Source organism: Canis lupus, chromosome 16 (assembly GCF_048164855.1).
Source record: "Canis lupus baileyi chromosome 16, mCanLup2.hap1, whole genome shotgun sequence".
Lineage (NCBI taxonomy): Eukaryota > Metazoa > Chordata > Mammalia > Carnivora > Canidae > Canis > Canis lupus.
This window is the reverse complement of record NC_132853.1, coordinates 55,549,968-55,563,838: the sequence shown is the minus strand read 5'-3', so window position 1 is coordinate 55,563,838 and position 13,871 is coordinate 55,549,968. Positions and strand designations below refer to the sequence as shown.

General features: G+C 53.8%; 1 protein-coding gene across 1 annotated transcript; it reads right to left on the bottom strand.

The window, feature by feature from the left end:
• Window positions 1-193: 193 nt before the first annotated feature.
• OTOP3 (otopetrin 3) lies at window positions 194-13,274 on the bottom strand. The gene is made up of 7 exons (XM_072781505.1): window positions 13,056-13,274; window positions 7,663-8,079; window positions 7,437-7,573; window positions 6,770-6,828; window positions 6,376-6,494; window positions 2,194-3,008; window positions 194-864 (listed from the first exon to the last, which is right to left on the bottom strand). The coding sequence occupies exons 1-7, from the start codon at window positions 13,072-13,074 to the stop codon at window positions 694-696; spliced, it is 1,737 nt and encodes a 578-aa protein (XP_072637606.1). The 5' UTR covers window positions 13,075-13,274; the 3' UTR covers window positions 194-693.
• Window positions 13,275-13,871: the final 597 nt, after the last annotated feature.

Sequence of the window (13,871 nt, the reverse complement as noted above, 5' to 3'; positions counted from 1 at the left end):
CCTGCTAGCGAGGGGCAGGGGCATGTGAGAGCCGCAGCCCCCTCCTCACCTCCTCCCATGAATCAGACAAGAGATTAGATCCCTTCTGGCTCAAAAACAGACTGTCCCAGCCCCGAGAGGGAGAATGGTCCTTTCCCACCATACGTGGAGTGGCAGCTCTGTCCCCGAGAACAAATGTCACGAAGCCTGAATGTAATCGATCAAACAAACAGGGTTTATGGCAGCAGGAGAGAGCTGTTGAACCCTGCCTGGTAGCTAATTAATGAGCTCATTAGGAGACAGGGGACGTGGGGAGGGAGGGCCAGGGCTGCCTTCCAGGCTGGAAGCTTCTTCTGGGATGTTCTGGCCTGAGTTCAGACCAAGTTTCCTTCCCACAGAAGGAGGCAGACCCCTGAGGCACCCCTCCTTGACCCAGGCTTCCTGGGGTGTACCCTGGGGTGTCCTGATTGTGATGGTGAGCAGGGGCAGGCATGTGCCCATCTTGGGCATGGGGTTCAGAAGCTCAGTGTCCAGGCCCAGCCCTCCGTCTTGGGCTGCAGACCTTGCCCCCCACGTGGGGGCATGAGGATCTGGGGAGGGGGAGGCTGTGCAGAACCCAGTCCGGTCTAGGCCCCCCTGCTCAGAGGTTCTGGGCTACCTTCTCCCCAGCCATGGCCCTTTGAAGTTCTTCTGGGGCTTGGTCCATGGGCAGCCTCAGGCCTCCAAATAGAGCTCCACCAGCCCCCCCACGGAATGCATGCGGTAGAAGACCCCCAGAGGCAGGCCAAAGTTGACAATGGTGAACCAGGTCCGGTAGCCATAGAAGTCCTTTTCCAGCCCGTTCTCAAACTCCGGGTGTATGCCAAATGCAGGCATCATCCACAGCTGGGGGGGGGGGGGGTAGGTGGAGAGGAGGGGGTTGAGTGGGGGGGCTCTCCCTGCCCCAGGGTGCTCTGTTGGGGGGGCAGGGCCCAAAGCACACCCTGTACCCTAACATCCCATCCGCCCTGGGCTTTCAAAGCCAGCCGATGCTCCCTTACATGCCCCAACCCATACCACAACCACCTCCCCGGCTTGCCAGCCAGAAGTCTCGGTGGATCACGAGGCCACGCAGCCACCAGCTACGCCCCGACCTGCTCTGTCAAACTGGGCTCCCTGTGCCCTGACCTCAGCCACCTTCTTCCCTTCTGGCTCTATTCTTCTGCCAGTCTTGACTCTCTCACTGGGCCCTGTCTTTTGTCCAAATTCTGTCCCTTTCTCCAGGCCCAGATTAAACTTTCCTGAGCCTTCCTTAGCCCCTCCGGCCCACACTTCCTTCTCTGAGCTCCTACTGTCCTTTCAGGCCGGGTGACAACGTGTGGTCAGCCTATCTGAGGTGTTTCGAGCGCAGAACACCTGGAACACGGTGTTCAACATGCCCTCGAATCACCCTGGTTGTCCCGGCCCTGCCACCGCCGCCCTAAGCCTCAGTTTCCCCATCTGTCACATAGGGGCAATGATGGTGCCTGATGGCGCCTGCTGCACGGGGTTAGCGTTTTGATTCAGCGAGTTGCAGAGCCACAGCACTGACAGGCGGACGTGGGACTTGAGCTGCCAGACACATTAACTGCTTCCACTCTATAGAGTTTTTAGAAAACCAGACACTTTGTGATCTCTTCCTTTGACCAAATACAGTGGATGATCAACAATTTGGTAATTCTGGGGCAGCACCAGTGGCTCAGCAGTTTAGCGTTGCCTTCGGCCCAGGGAGTGATCCCGGAGACCCGGGATCGAGTCCCACGTCGGGCTCCCTTCATGGAGCCTGCTTTTCCCTCTGCCTGTGTCTCTGCCTCTCTCTCTCTCTCTCTCTCTCTCTCTCTCTCTGTGTGTGTGTGTGTGTGTCCCTCATTAATAAATAAAATCTTAAAAAAAAAAAAAAAAAAAAGGTAATTCCCTAACTGGTTCCCCGGCATCTCTCTAACTAGAGAGTGAACTTCCTGACGGTGAACATCTCACATTTGTGAAGAGCACTTAACCACATGGCTGGCACATTCACTCATGCCAGGCACCTTGCAGGGCGCTGGGGGCACGGCCGACAAGCAGCATGGAGCTAGTTGGCAGGAGGCATGTGTCCTTGACAATAAAAGGGACAGGCCCACCGCCCTTGGGATAGTCAGTGCTCAGTGAACACACCTGGCCAGTTCCGCCCCCCACGCTCCCGGGCTGTCCACTCACCGTGATGTTGCAGAGGATGAGGAAGAGCGAGATCTCCTTGAGTGCCCGCCGCTTCCAGTTGAGGTGGCTGTAGGAGTGGATGTAGGCCAGCGAGGCCCGCCGCAGGTCCTGGCCCAGCTCCAGCAGGGAGTCGCGGTGGGGTGGCTCAGCCTCCCGCTTCTCGGCCAGGGCCTCGGGAGCCGACTCCCAGAGCGGGCGCCGGTGCAGGCCCTCGATGATGAAGAGGTTCTGGACGATGTGCTGCAGGATAAGCAGCAGCGAGTAGGCCAGGATGAGGCGGTTGAGCAGCTCATGGGGATGGGTGGCCACGATGGCCACGATGGAGAAGTAGGCGATGCCCATCTGGCCCAGCGCTGCGCCCATGAGCAGCACCACGTCCAGGCTGCGGGTGGGGTTCTTGAGCGTGTCCAGCTCTCGCTCCTCCAGCCCGTGGATGACCGTGCCCGCCAGGCATGCCAGGCTCATGGTGGGCAGCACAGCTATGTAGAAGGCATAGTAGAGGGTGAAGTACTGGCACGCAATGGCAGGGCCACTTGCTTGGATCTGGAAGAGCACGAAGACGCACACGCCTGCCACCAGTGCCATCAGGCCCAGCAGTGGCCCAAAGATGACCCCGTGCAGGTGGAAGGGAGGGGTGCCACGGTGGGCACCTGGGTGGGGTGCCAGGCGGCGGCCCACGTTCTTCCACATGACAAAGAGCACAGCACAGCAGATGAGGTAGTACTCGGTGCTGAAGGGGTAGAGCATCAGGTAGCCCTTCTGGAAGACCTCGCACACCGTGGCATTGAGACACAGGCAGGTGTTGGTGTCATTGCCTGGGGGGGAGGGGGAGAGACAGTTGCACAGGGGGGCCTTGCCTGGAGTAGACCAGCTGCACAAATCAATTCCATACCCCTGGAGTCTGCCAGAGGTGGAAGGGACCCAGCCACCCATTTTACAGACATGGAAACTGAGACCCAAAGGTAGAAATCAGAAATCATAGGATGGTCATTTCTTCACAAAGGGATTCCAGATTCAGGTGCCAAGCTTTCTTTTCTTTTTCTTTCTTTCTTTCTTTCTTTCTTTCTTTCTTTCTTTCTTTCTTTCTTTCTTTCTTTCTTCTTTCTTCAAGATTTTATTTATTTATTCATGAGAGACACAGAGTGAGAGGCAGAGACACAGGCAGAGGGAGAAGCGGGCTCCCTGAGAGGGAGCCTGATGTGGGACTCAATCCCAGGACCCCAGGATCATGACCTGAGCCGAAGGCAGATGCTCAACCACTAAGCCACTCAGGTGCCTCTCTTTCTTTCTTTTTAATAAGATTTTATTTATTTAGTTGACAGAGAGAGAGAGAGAGAGAGAGAGAGAGCACAAATAGGCAGAGTGGCAGGCAGAGGGAGAGAGAGAAGCAGGTGCCCTGCCAAGGAGAGAGCCCCACTTGGGGTTTGATCCCAGGACCCCAGGACCAAGACCCAAGCTGAAGGCAGATGCTTAACTGACTGATGCTTAACTTAACTGACCCAGATGCCCCAGTGCCAACCTTGCTTGCTTGCTTGCTTTTTAAAAAGATTTTATTTATTTATTCATGAGAGACACAGAGTGAGGGACAGAGAGGACAGAGAGGGGCAGAGGGAGAAGCAGGCTCCCTCCCTCCTGACGAGGGACTCCATCCCTGAACCCAGGGATCACGCCCTGAGCTGAAGGCAGATGCTCAACCACTGAGCCACCCAGGTGCCCCAATGCCAAGCTTTCTTAAAGCATTCAGCACATGGTATCTTTGGGGCCATATGTCACTCTACGGATTACTGGTTGGGCACAAGGGGAAATCTACAACTTTATAACAGGAGGATCTGGCTGCTGTACCTGAATGCTGCCCAGCACTCACTCTGGGGAAATCAGACATCTTGCCTTGCCATGAGGTGCCCTGCAAAGCACACAGCACTCCCTGTGAAACACTGGTGCCCAGAGTGTTTAACCCAAATCGAATCAAGACTTTGGTTCGTACTTCCAGTTTGCCGGTGAAGCAGGAAAGAGGAGAACAAGTCAAATGCCACCACTAGGAAGCAGCCTGACAAACCTCAATGCCATTAGGAAAACAGAGACTTAAGAGATGCAACAAACAAATGCATTGTGTGTTTGAACACACTATTGTAGAGGACATTTCATAGGCTGGTTGGAGAAAACTGAATCTAGATCATATATCTATAGTCGAATACAGATGGATGAAGATAGAGGATAGAGATGATATTGAGGAATTCTGTTAGAAATTATAATAGCATTGAGGTAGTGTAGGGAAATATACTTGTTTTAAAGGGATGCATGGGGGATCCCTGGGTGGCTCAGCAGTTTAGTGCCTGCCTTCGGCCCAGGGTGTGATCATGGGATCCCAGGATTGAGTCCCACATCAGGCTCCCTGCATGGAGCCTGCTTTTCCCTATGCCTATGTCTCTACCTCTGTGTGTGTGTGTGTCTCTCATAAATAAATAAATAAATAAATAAATAAATAAATAAATAAATCTAAATTAAAAAATAAAAGGATGCATGGGAGGGATGTCTGGGTGGCTCAGTGGCTGAGTGTCTGCCTTTGGCTCAGGTCATGATCTCAGGGTCCTGGAATCGAGTCCCGCATCAGGCTCCCCGTGGAGAGCCTGCGGCTCCCTCTGCCTATGTCTCTGCCTCTCTCTGTGTCTCTCATGAATAAATAAATAAAATCTTAAAGAAAAATAAAATAAAGGGATGCATGGGGTGCCTGGGTGGCTCAATTGGTTTAAGCATCCAACTCTTGGTTTTGGCTCTGGTCATGATCTCAGTCAAGGGCTCGAGCCCCCCATTGGGCTCTGCACTTAGCATGGAGTCTGCTTGTGACTCTCTTTCCTCTCCTTCTGTCCCTCCCCCTCTGCTTTCTCTCTCTCTCAAATAAATTTTTATTTTTATTTTTTAAAAGATTTTATCTCTTTATTCATGAGAGACACACACAGAGAGAGAGAGAGAGAGAAGCAGAGACACAGGCAGAGGGAGAAGCAGGCTCCACACAGGAAGCCTGACGTGGGACTCAATTCCAGGTCTCCAGGATCAGGCCCTGGGCTGAAGGCGGCGCTAAACCACTGAGCCACCCCGGGCTGCCCTCAAATAAATTTTTAAAAAAGATTTTATTTATTTATTCATGAGAGACACAGACAGAAGCAGAGACACAGGCAGAGGGAGAAGCAGGCTCCCTGTGGGGAGCCTGATGCAGGACTCGATCCCAGGACCCTGGGATCACAACCTGAGCTGAAGGCAGACGCTCATCCACTGAGCCACCCAGGTGCCCCTCTCTCAAATAAATTAATTAATCTTTTTCAAAAAAAATAAAGAGATGCACGCTAAAATGTTTTGAGATGAAATGCTATGATCTCCATAATATAACTCAGCAAAAAAAATGGAAATAAATACTGCGAAATGTTAATAATTATTATATCTAGGTGATGAATATATGCCGTTCTTTCACTCATCTGTATGTTCGAATTTTTTTAATAATAAAAAATCTGTGATGTCATTTGCCAAAAATTCTTTTCGCACAGCTCTTCTGAAAAACGTATCTGAGTGTAAAGAATGTCCACAGTACACAGGCGGGTCGTGACTTTTGCGGTGGGTGTGTGAATGCGTGAATGTGCTGGGAAGGTGTGGCTGCACACAGGTCAGGATGGTGATGCCACCTGCGGGGGGTGCTTTATACATACAGGGGTGGCTGAGTCCCACATGTAGGGTTGTGGGATATAGCCTCTAAGGGCAGACTGTGCAGGTAGGGGATTGGGCACTTGGAACTATCTGAGGAGTTCTTTATGCCCAGACATCTTCTATCCCTCCTGCTATGTCCAGGTATCTGCAGTTGTGTTAGGAAGACACTCCTTTCAGTCCTGAAGCCTTTTTAGATTCTTGCAAGTAAAAATGCAAATACTAGGGGTGCGGTGCATACCTGGACTTATCAGTGGATAGCCGAGCCAGGATTAGTGGCTACCTTGCTGACAGTGAGGCAGGTGCCTGGAGCAGGGCTGTAGGGTGCTAACACCGGATGGGGCAGGCACAGAATGAGGGCAGGATGTGTACCATTGTTTAGTCATGATCTGGCCTCCAGAGTTTGCTCCTACTCTGGGAGGGAGTGTAACGTGTGTGTGCGTGTGTGTGTGTATACTTTTGGGGCTGGGGGATCATGTCTCCTCGTACCTGAGAAGTTTTCCATGAGGGTGTTGAGCTCAGCCTTGATCTTGTGGTGCATGGAGTCGTTGGTGACATCCAGAACCCACAGCAGCAGGTCTGTGGCCAGGGTCAGCATTAGGCCACACCTGGAGGAGGTGCCATACTTTGCCCACACAGCCTGGCTGGCTCCCCAGGTCCCCACCCTCATCATCACTGCCTTTGGGGTGACCACTCTTTCCCAAAGCCAGATCCCATCTGGTATGAGGACTTCAGGGGAGGCAGCCCTAGGAGCCACCTGGGACCCCTTCCCAGATTAACCCGCAGCCCCAGGGACACTCTATCAAAGGAAGCTATGGGAATGGCCACCAGCAGGGGACAGGGACCCCCAGGCATCAGAGGGAGAAAAGGTGCCCCGTCTTACCTAGTGAAATTGGTCTGGACCTGAACACAGTCCTTACAATGTTTCCAGAGCACCCAGGTCTGAAAGAGATGGGGCCTTGAGGCCAGGGGCTGGGGGTAGTGGTGGTGGGACCACGGGGTGGGTGCCCTTATTGTTTGTGTGTATTTACAGTGACAGTGAGGAAGTCTGGATTGGAATCCTGGCTCTGCAGTTTCCTTGCTGCATCATCTTGGGCCAGTGGCAAAATATTTCAGTGCCTCAGTCTTGTCGGCTCTAAAATGAGGCTAAAATGCCCACCTCTTGGGAAATGCCTACTTATTTATTAGAAAGGATGATGCCTAGCTCAATGCCCAGCATGGGACAGGGACTCCAGTGTGAGGGATGATCATGACTAAGAGTAGCTCTGTATACGTGGGGCAGGAGGTGGGTGGTGCAGATTTAGTTAGAGGCACGTATGCCCGGGCAGATTTATTTATAGGTGTCTGCATTTCATGACATGTCAGGTGTGCTGATGCAGGTACATGTAGGTGTGTGTAGATATGGGTACATGGAAGCAGGCATTAGTGGTGAGGGGGCTGTGATATGTGTGTATGTACCCTGGGCCCCGTATGTAGTTGCCTGTGTGGCTGTTTCTCGGCATAGGTAGGGTGTGTGTGCCCTTGCCATGGGGATGGGAGTGGCCTGTCACCTGGACACCGATGAAGATCATCTCGATGACAGGGAAGATGAGTTCCAGCTGCGACTTGCAATGGATGTGGCTCACGTCATAGCCCACTCGGAAGATATTGAGGCAGATGGTGCAGCTGCCGAAGAGCACCAGGGAGCCTGGCCGGGCCAGGTGGCTGTTGGCACCTCCCCTGGACCTGGCTCTCCCTCCCCACCCCTCTCCATCCAACCAGAGCCCCAACACTCACCCCGCACCCAAATGGGTCCCGCATGAGGGTCATGGTAGAGCACAGCATGTGGGTGGCGGGTGGTGCAGGTGGCATAGTAGAGGAGCCAGAGGAGGGACAGGACCTTGAGTGCAGCCAGCAGGATCCACACATCGCCCAGGGTGATGGCCACGTTGTTGAAGATCATGCTGCAGATGAAGGCTCCACCCAGGAACACCACATTGAGGGCCAGGAGCCCTGAGAAGAGCTGCCCTGCCTTCTGGGCCTGCCTGTCCCTCCGCAGCAGCAGTGAGAAATGCCGCACCAGCCAGGACTTCTGGTGGGGCGAGGCAGGAGCTCCAGTTTTCTCGGCCCCCACATCCACTTGGTTCTCCCCGGCCGGGGCTGCTCCAGTCTCCTGTGCTTCTGGGGAGGCTGTGGATGGAGCCTGAGAAGGGGCTGGGGAGAAAGGGTCCTGATGGGCTGCCAGGCTGTCTTGGCATCAATTCCACCCCTGCTCCTAACTGCTCCTAACCTAGGGCAAGCTTTGCAACCTCCCTGGTCGGACATTGGAAATAACGGCAGCTGCCCTATCTACTTTACAGGACCCGAGGAGGTTCAAACAGACCAGGGGTTATGGAAATTCTTCGTGCTTCAAAAACCCATAGGGATTATTTTGATTGGCTTGAGGAATACCTCTCTCCCAACCCCTAGGAGGGCTATCCCCCACTTTCTGCCCCCGTGCCTGATCCCAAGATGGAAAATAACGCCTGTCAAGGGATTCAGGGGCATTTGCAGCATGTCTGGCCACGGGACAATTTCCAGGGCTGTGACTTTTCACCACTAGAAGGCAGCTTGTGTTCTGCGGACTTGAAGGAGGAATTTCATTCCTGAAGGCAGGGAGAGCAAGTAAGTGTCCTCTCTTGTTCTGACTCTAGTTAGTTGGGTGATGGTTGCCTAGCATGCTCTGTTGAGAAGGATCCTGAGGCTGAGTGTGGGCTTGGTGGGAAAGAATGCTGTGATTTAAAATAATACTCTATTATGGGTACATATAAAACTACTCCTTTTAAAAGGTCTAGGAGACACCCACCAGATTCACAATAGGAGTTTCTTCTGGGGAAGGAAGGAGGGCACTAGGGTTGAGAATGGTTTAATGCTCCAGTTTTGCTTTTTTAAAGATTTCATTTATTCATGAGAGACACAGAGAGAAGCAGAGACACAGGCAGAGGGAGAAGCAGGTTCCCTGTGGGGAGCCCGATGCGGAACTTGATCCCAGGATCCCAGGATCCCAGGATCATGACCTGAGTTGAAGGCAGACGCTCAACCACTTAACCACCCAGGCACCCCAATGCTCTAGTTTCTAAAAGCACATTACTTGTGTGATTAAAATTGTTTTTAAAGTGTGTTAAGGTGTAGGGGGAAAAGTTCTGTGATTGATTTGCAATGTCTGCCGTGACCATGGGACAGGTTGGGATCAGCATGCATGCTATGCCCCAGACTTGGACAGAAATTACTTCCATGTGCACCATCCCCCCCACCCCCGACTCCTGGATGACCTATGAATGCCCAGCACAACATGGGGAATACCATCCTTGACTTCTCTTTCTCTGGATGTCTCCTGCTACTTTCTCACCTTCCTCAAGCTTTCACTCAGGCTGCCTCTCTGTCACCCTTCTCTGGGACCAAGATATTGAGTCACCCCATACCTGTAGCTCAGGGCCCCAGCCTGGAGTCCTGCATTCTCTCTGTGGGCCCTTTGGGTGTCCATTCCATATGGGGCTGAATCTAACTAGAGAGTGGGGATGTCCTGGTGCTTCAGGGCACTGTCCTTGTGGGAGGCTTCTCAGTTGACCGGGGAGGCTCCCTCGCCATCACCGCCACCTCTGGTGCTCTCCCTTGGTGCTGCCAGTGCCCTCACATCTTTGGTGCTCTGGGCCCAGGGTTCCAAATGCAATCCATCCTCATCCTCCAGGCTGCAGGAGGCCTGTACTATCAGTGAGTGGTGTCTTCATCCCTACCTCTTCCAGGAGGTAGCCAGGTACCCTCCTTGTCTCTCCCCTTCACTCCCAACATCTCAGGTCCAAGCCTGTCCAGTCTAGCCCATAAGTATCCCTTAGATTTTTCTGGACCACAACCTCTACCTTAGTCCAGGGCCCCTTCCTCTCTCTCCTGGACCGGTCTCCCTACCCACTGTGCCTCTCCCCTAGTGCGAGTCCAACAAAGGCAACAAAATTGCTGAGGTGAAATAAGTCACTCAGAGAAAGACAAATACCACAAGATTTCACTCATATGTGGAGTTTAAGAAAAAAAAAAAGAACAAACAAGAAAAAAGGAGACATGAAACATCAGACTCTTCAAGGTAGAAAACAAACTGGTGGTTACAGAAGGGAGGTGGGTGGGGGGTGGAGAAGTAGGTGATGGGGATTTTGAGTACAGTTGAGGAGCACTGGCAAATGTATAGAACTATATTGTGCATCTGAAACTATATAACATTATATGTTAATTATACCTGGATTAAAAAATAAATTAAAAAAGCAAACATTTGCCCTCAGTATAAAGTCCAAACTACCTCGCATGGCCTGTACAGACTTTCAAAACAAAACCGAGCAGTGCATGTTTAGTACGGGTTTGGAGGCTAGCTTCCGTTGCTTCTTGGTCTGGCCTTGACTTACTAAGAGCACTTACCAAGAGCACTTGACTTACCAAGTGCACTCTAGCACTGTCCTCAGACCCCATTCCCTGCTGTGGGATGTGTCCTCCTGCTACAGCTTCCAGAATGTGCCGGCATTTGCTCACCTCCCTGTCTACCCACAGCCAACCATTTGCCCCTGCCATTCAGCTGAGTGCAGCTTAGAGCAGAACCCCACTCTCTAAGAGGCCTTCCCTGAACCCCACGCCAAGGCTGCACTAGGTGCCCCCACTGCACCCTGTGCTTGTTGCTGGAACATCACCTATCATGCTTGCTCCACTTTAACTCACTGTGCTTTGCTCTGTCTCTGTCTCTGGACTCTGAGCTTCAGGAGCTTCAGCCTTTTTCTCTCTGTAACCACCAAAAGACCCTCACCACATCTGGCTTTAAAATACAGCCTCTCCAGCCCCCACACTCCCATGTGAACTTGCTCAATATTTATACCTTCTGTGGTTCTCTTATGGTAAATAGAATCATAAAACTCAGACCTCTCTTAAGGATCTACAAATGATTTTGCCCCCCTTTCCCAGTCCTCTCTCCATCTTTGTTCTAGCTTTGCCCCCTCTCTGTCCAGCTCCCTTCCCACACTCGGGCACCTGCCCCCGTGTTGATCCAGGCCCAGCCAGAGAGTCCAGGGCTCCACATTTCTTGTGTGGCTTCCCGTCCCCACCCTTCACTCCTGGAGCCTGCTGTCCCTCTGCCTTGCCTGTTCTCTCCCTGCCCAAGTATCTATTGAGAGCGGGTGTGTCCTGCCTGGTGAGGTACATTGGGCATGGCTGGCTCCCCTCAAGGCCAGGAACTCCTCCTCTAGGGCAGAGGCCAGGTCCTGCTTAACTGGGACCCTCCAAAGCTCACACAGGCAAGATGCTTTTGCTGACGGACTCTGCCATTTTCTGGGGGGAAATTTCAGCACCAAAGCCATGGACAGAGACCCTTCCCATTAAGTGCTTTCCATCCTGGCCCAGCCCAGGAGACTTTATTTATTTATTTTTTAATTTTATTTATTCATGATAAGCACACAGTGAGAGAGAGAGAGGCAGAGACACAGGCAGAGGGAGAAGCAGGCTCCATGCACTGGGAGCCCGACGTGGGATTCGATCCCAGATCTCCGGGATCGTGCCCTGGGCCAAAGGCAGGCGCCAAACCGCTGCGCCACCCAGGGATCCCCCCAGGAGACTTTAGAGATGATCTTTATCATCCTCCCAGGTTCCCTTGCCCAAATTGAGCAAGCATAAGGCTCATAGGGACACCTCCCTGCTCCTTTTCTCCCAACCCTGACTGCTCCTTTTCAGTCATCCCCAGAATCTCCCTGGTCCTCCCAGGGCAGTACAGCCTAAAGAGCTCAGATTCAGGGGGCACCCTGGGTGGCTCAGTCAGTTAAGCATCTCCCTTTGGCTCAGGTTATGATCCCAGGGTCCTGGGATCAAGAGAGTCCTGTGTGGGGCTTCCTGTTTCTCCCTCTCTCTCTGCTCTCCCACTCCCGCCACTCATATGTTCTCTTTCTGCTTTCTCTCAAATAAACAAATAAATAATCTTAAAATGAAAAGAGCCCAGGTTCTGGCAGTTAATACATCTGTGATCTTGGATAATCTACTTAGACTCTCTGTGCCTCAGTTTCCTCATATGCAAAACGGATGTACAACTACGGAATAGTGCCTGGTACACAGAAGATGCTCAGTAAAGATTTCTCAACGAATAAACAAAGGGCTTAACGCATAATACCTACCTCAAAGGGGTTTTGTCAAAATTAAATGATTTAATGCACGTAAATGCATGTAGAGCTGTGGTTGGCATACAAAAAACTCTGTGTTAGCTATTTGTGCATTTCCTTCCAGTTCTGCTGAGGTCCTCGAGAGGCTGGAAGGATCAGGATTACTGGTGAATTTCAGGGGCGGTTTTTGATTGGACTTTGAGGGGACACTGGAGGACTAGGTTCCAGGTCCTCTCTCTCCAGGGTCCTTCCCTCTCCTCACCACCCCCAATCCAACCCTCCAACTTTCGCTAGAGGGAGCCCTGAAAGTGGCGAATTTTGTTGGGGGGGGGGGCGGGGGAGGGAGGGTGTTGGGGTGGGAAGCGGGGAAGAGGGTGGGGGAACACCCAGGAGGAATCCGCCGCCCTCTGGCACTTCCCTTGGCCAGTCCAAGAGAGGGCCCAGACACCAAACTGGTTTGTGTGTCCCGATCAGAGAGATGATGAAAGCAGCACAGTCGTTGGGGCGCGGCGCCTGGTGAGGAGCGCAGGGCCAGCTCCGGAGGAGGTTGCTGAGCACAGGGTGGAAGCTTGGCGATTTCTCTACGAGTCACTTGAGGGGCTTCGGGGCCTGCAGCAGCCGCTACACATATGCCTCAGACCGGGCGTCCGGGCAGCCCCAACCCCACACCCCTTCCAAGGCATCCGGGTGTTTGCTTCTTTCTGGCCTGGCACCCACCTTTTGGCTGTGCGCACCCAGACCGGCTGGGGTGAGGCGCGCCCTGCTGACCTTTTGTGTGCCCTCCATCCGCGGAAAGGAGGTGGTACGTGGAGCTAGAGTTGGGGTGGAGGGCAGAGTGGGGCTGGTTCTGGGGTGGCCAGGAGTTGGCCTCCAACGAATCATCCCGCACTCCCTTCCTTATCCCTGTAGCGCCTAGTCCTTGAACCCCGGATCTGGGGCGGAGTAGGTGTGAATGTCGAGGGTGGGCCTGCCAGGAATGCCCCACCAGCAGTCGAAGGGCGCTCCAGGGCCCTGCGGGGCCGCGGGGAGCCTTACCTGAGGCCTGGGCGGGCATCGCGGCCGGCCGACCAGCAACTGCGAGCTGCGCAGATCGTTGGGCCAGGTCAGGCCCCTGCGCCCGCACCGACACCCCTGACGCCCTCCGCTCGCGGGACCGCGCAGCCTCTGCTCCCGGCTCCTCGGCCCATCGATTTTTCTGTTGACTTTGGGGATCTCATTAATCCTCCGTTAATTACCCGGCCAGGGGCTCCAGCCCGGAAGGTGCAGCCAATAGCGAGGCGGGCGGGCGGGGCCGGAGGCGGTGCAGGCCGGCGGCCTCAGGGTCAGAGGACCCGCGGAGGCCCGCCCCGGGGGTGGGGGTGGGGGTGGGGAGGGTGGGGTGCAGAGTCTTTAGGCCCCAGCATCGCCTTGCAGGTTCAGGCTACACTTTCCTTTGGCGGCCGATCAGGGAACAGACCGGACCCCCTCCCAGGTGTGGTGTCGCCTTTTCCTGTACCCCACCCAGCACCCGGGAGGGGTGTGGTCACGCAGCAACCTCGCCACTGCACTGTCTCCCTAAATCCAACGTGACCTTGGTGCGGAGGAGACCTCATTCTGACCGGACAGGGGGCGGAGGAGGAGGAGGGAAGTCGCCCCCTCTGGCCCTCCTGACATCCCCGCAGCAGCCTCTGAGACCTGCCCACCTCATTCCACCTCTCCCACCCTAGCCCGCACCCCAGTCCCCACTCTAGCCGGTCCCCCCCTTCACCTGACTGTGGCTGGCCACTGATTCTTCCTCCGCTTCTAGCTGGCAGGGCCTCCTCTTCAGTCTCTGCCTGTCTTTCTCAGGTTCTGTGTCTGCTAAGTTCATCT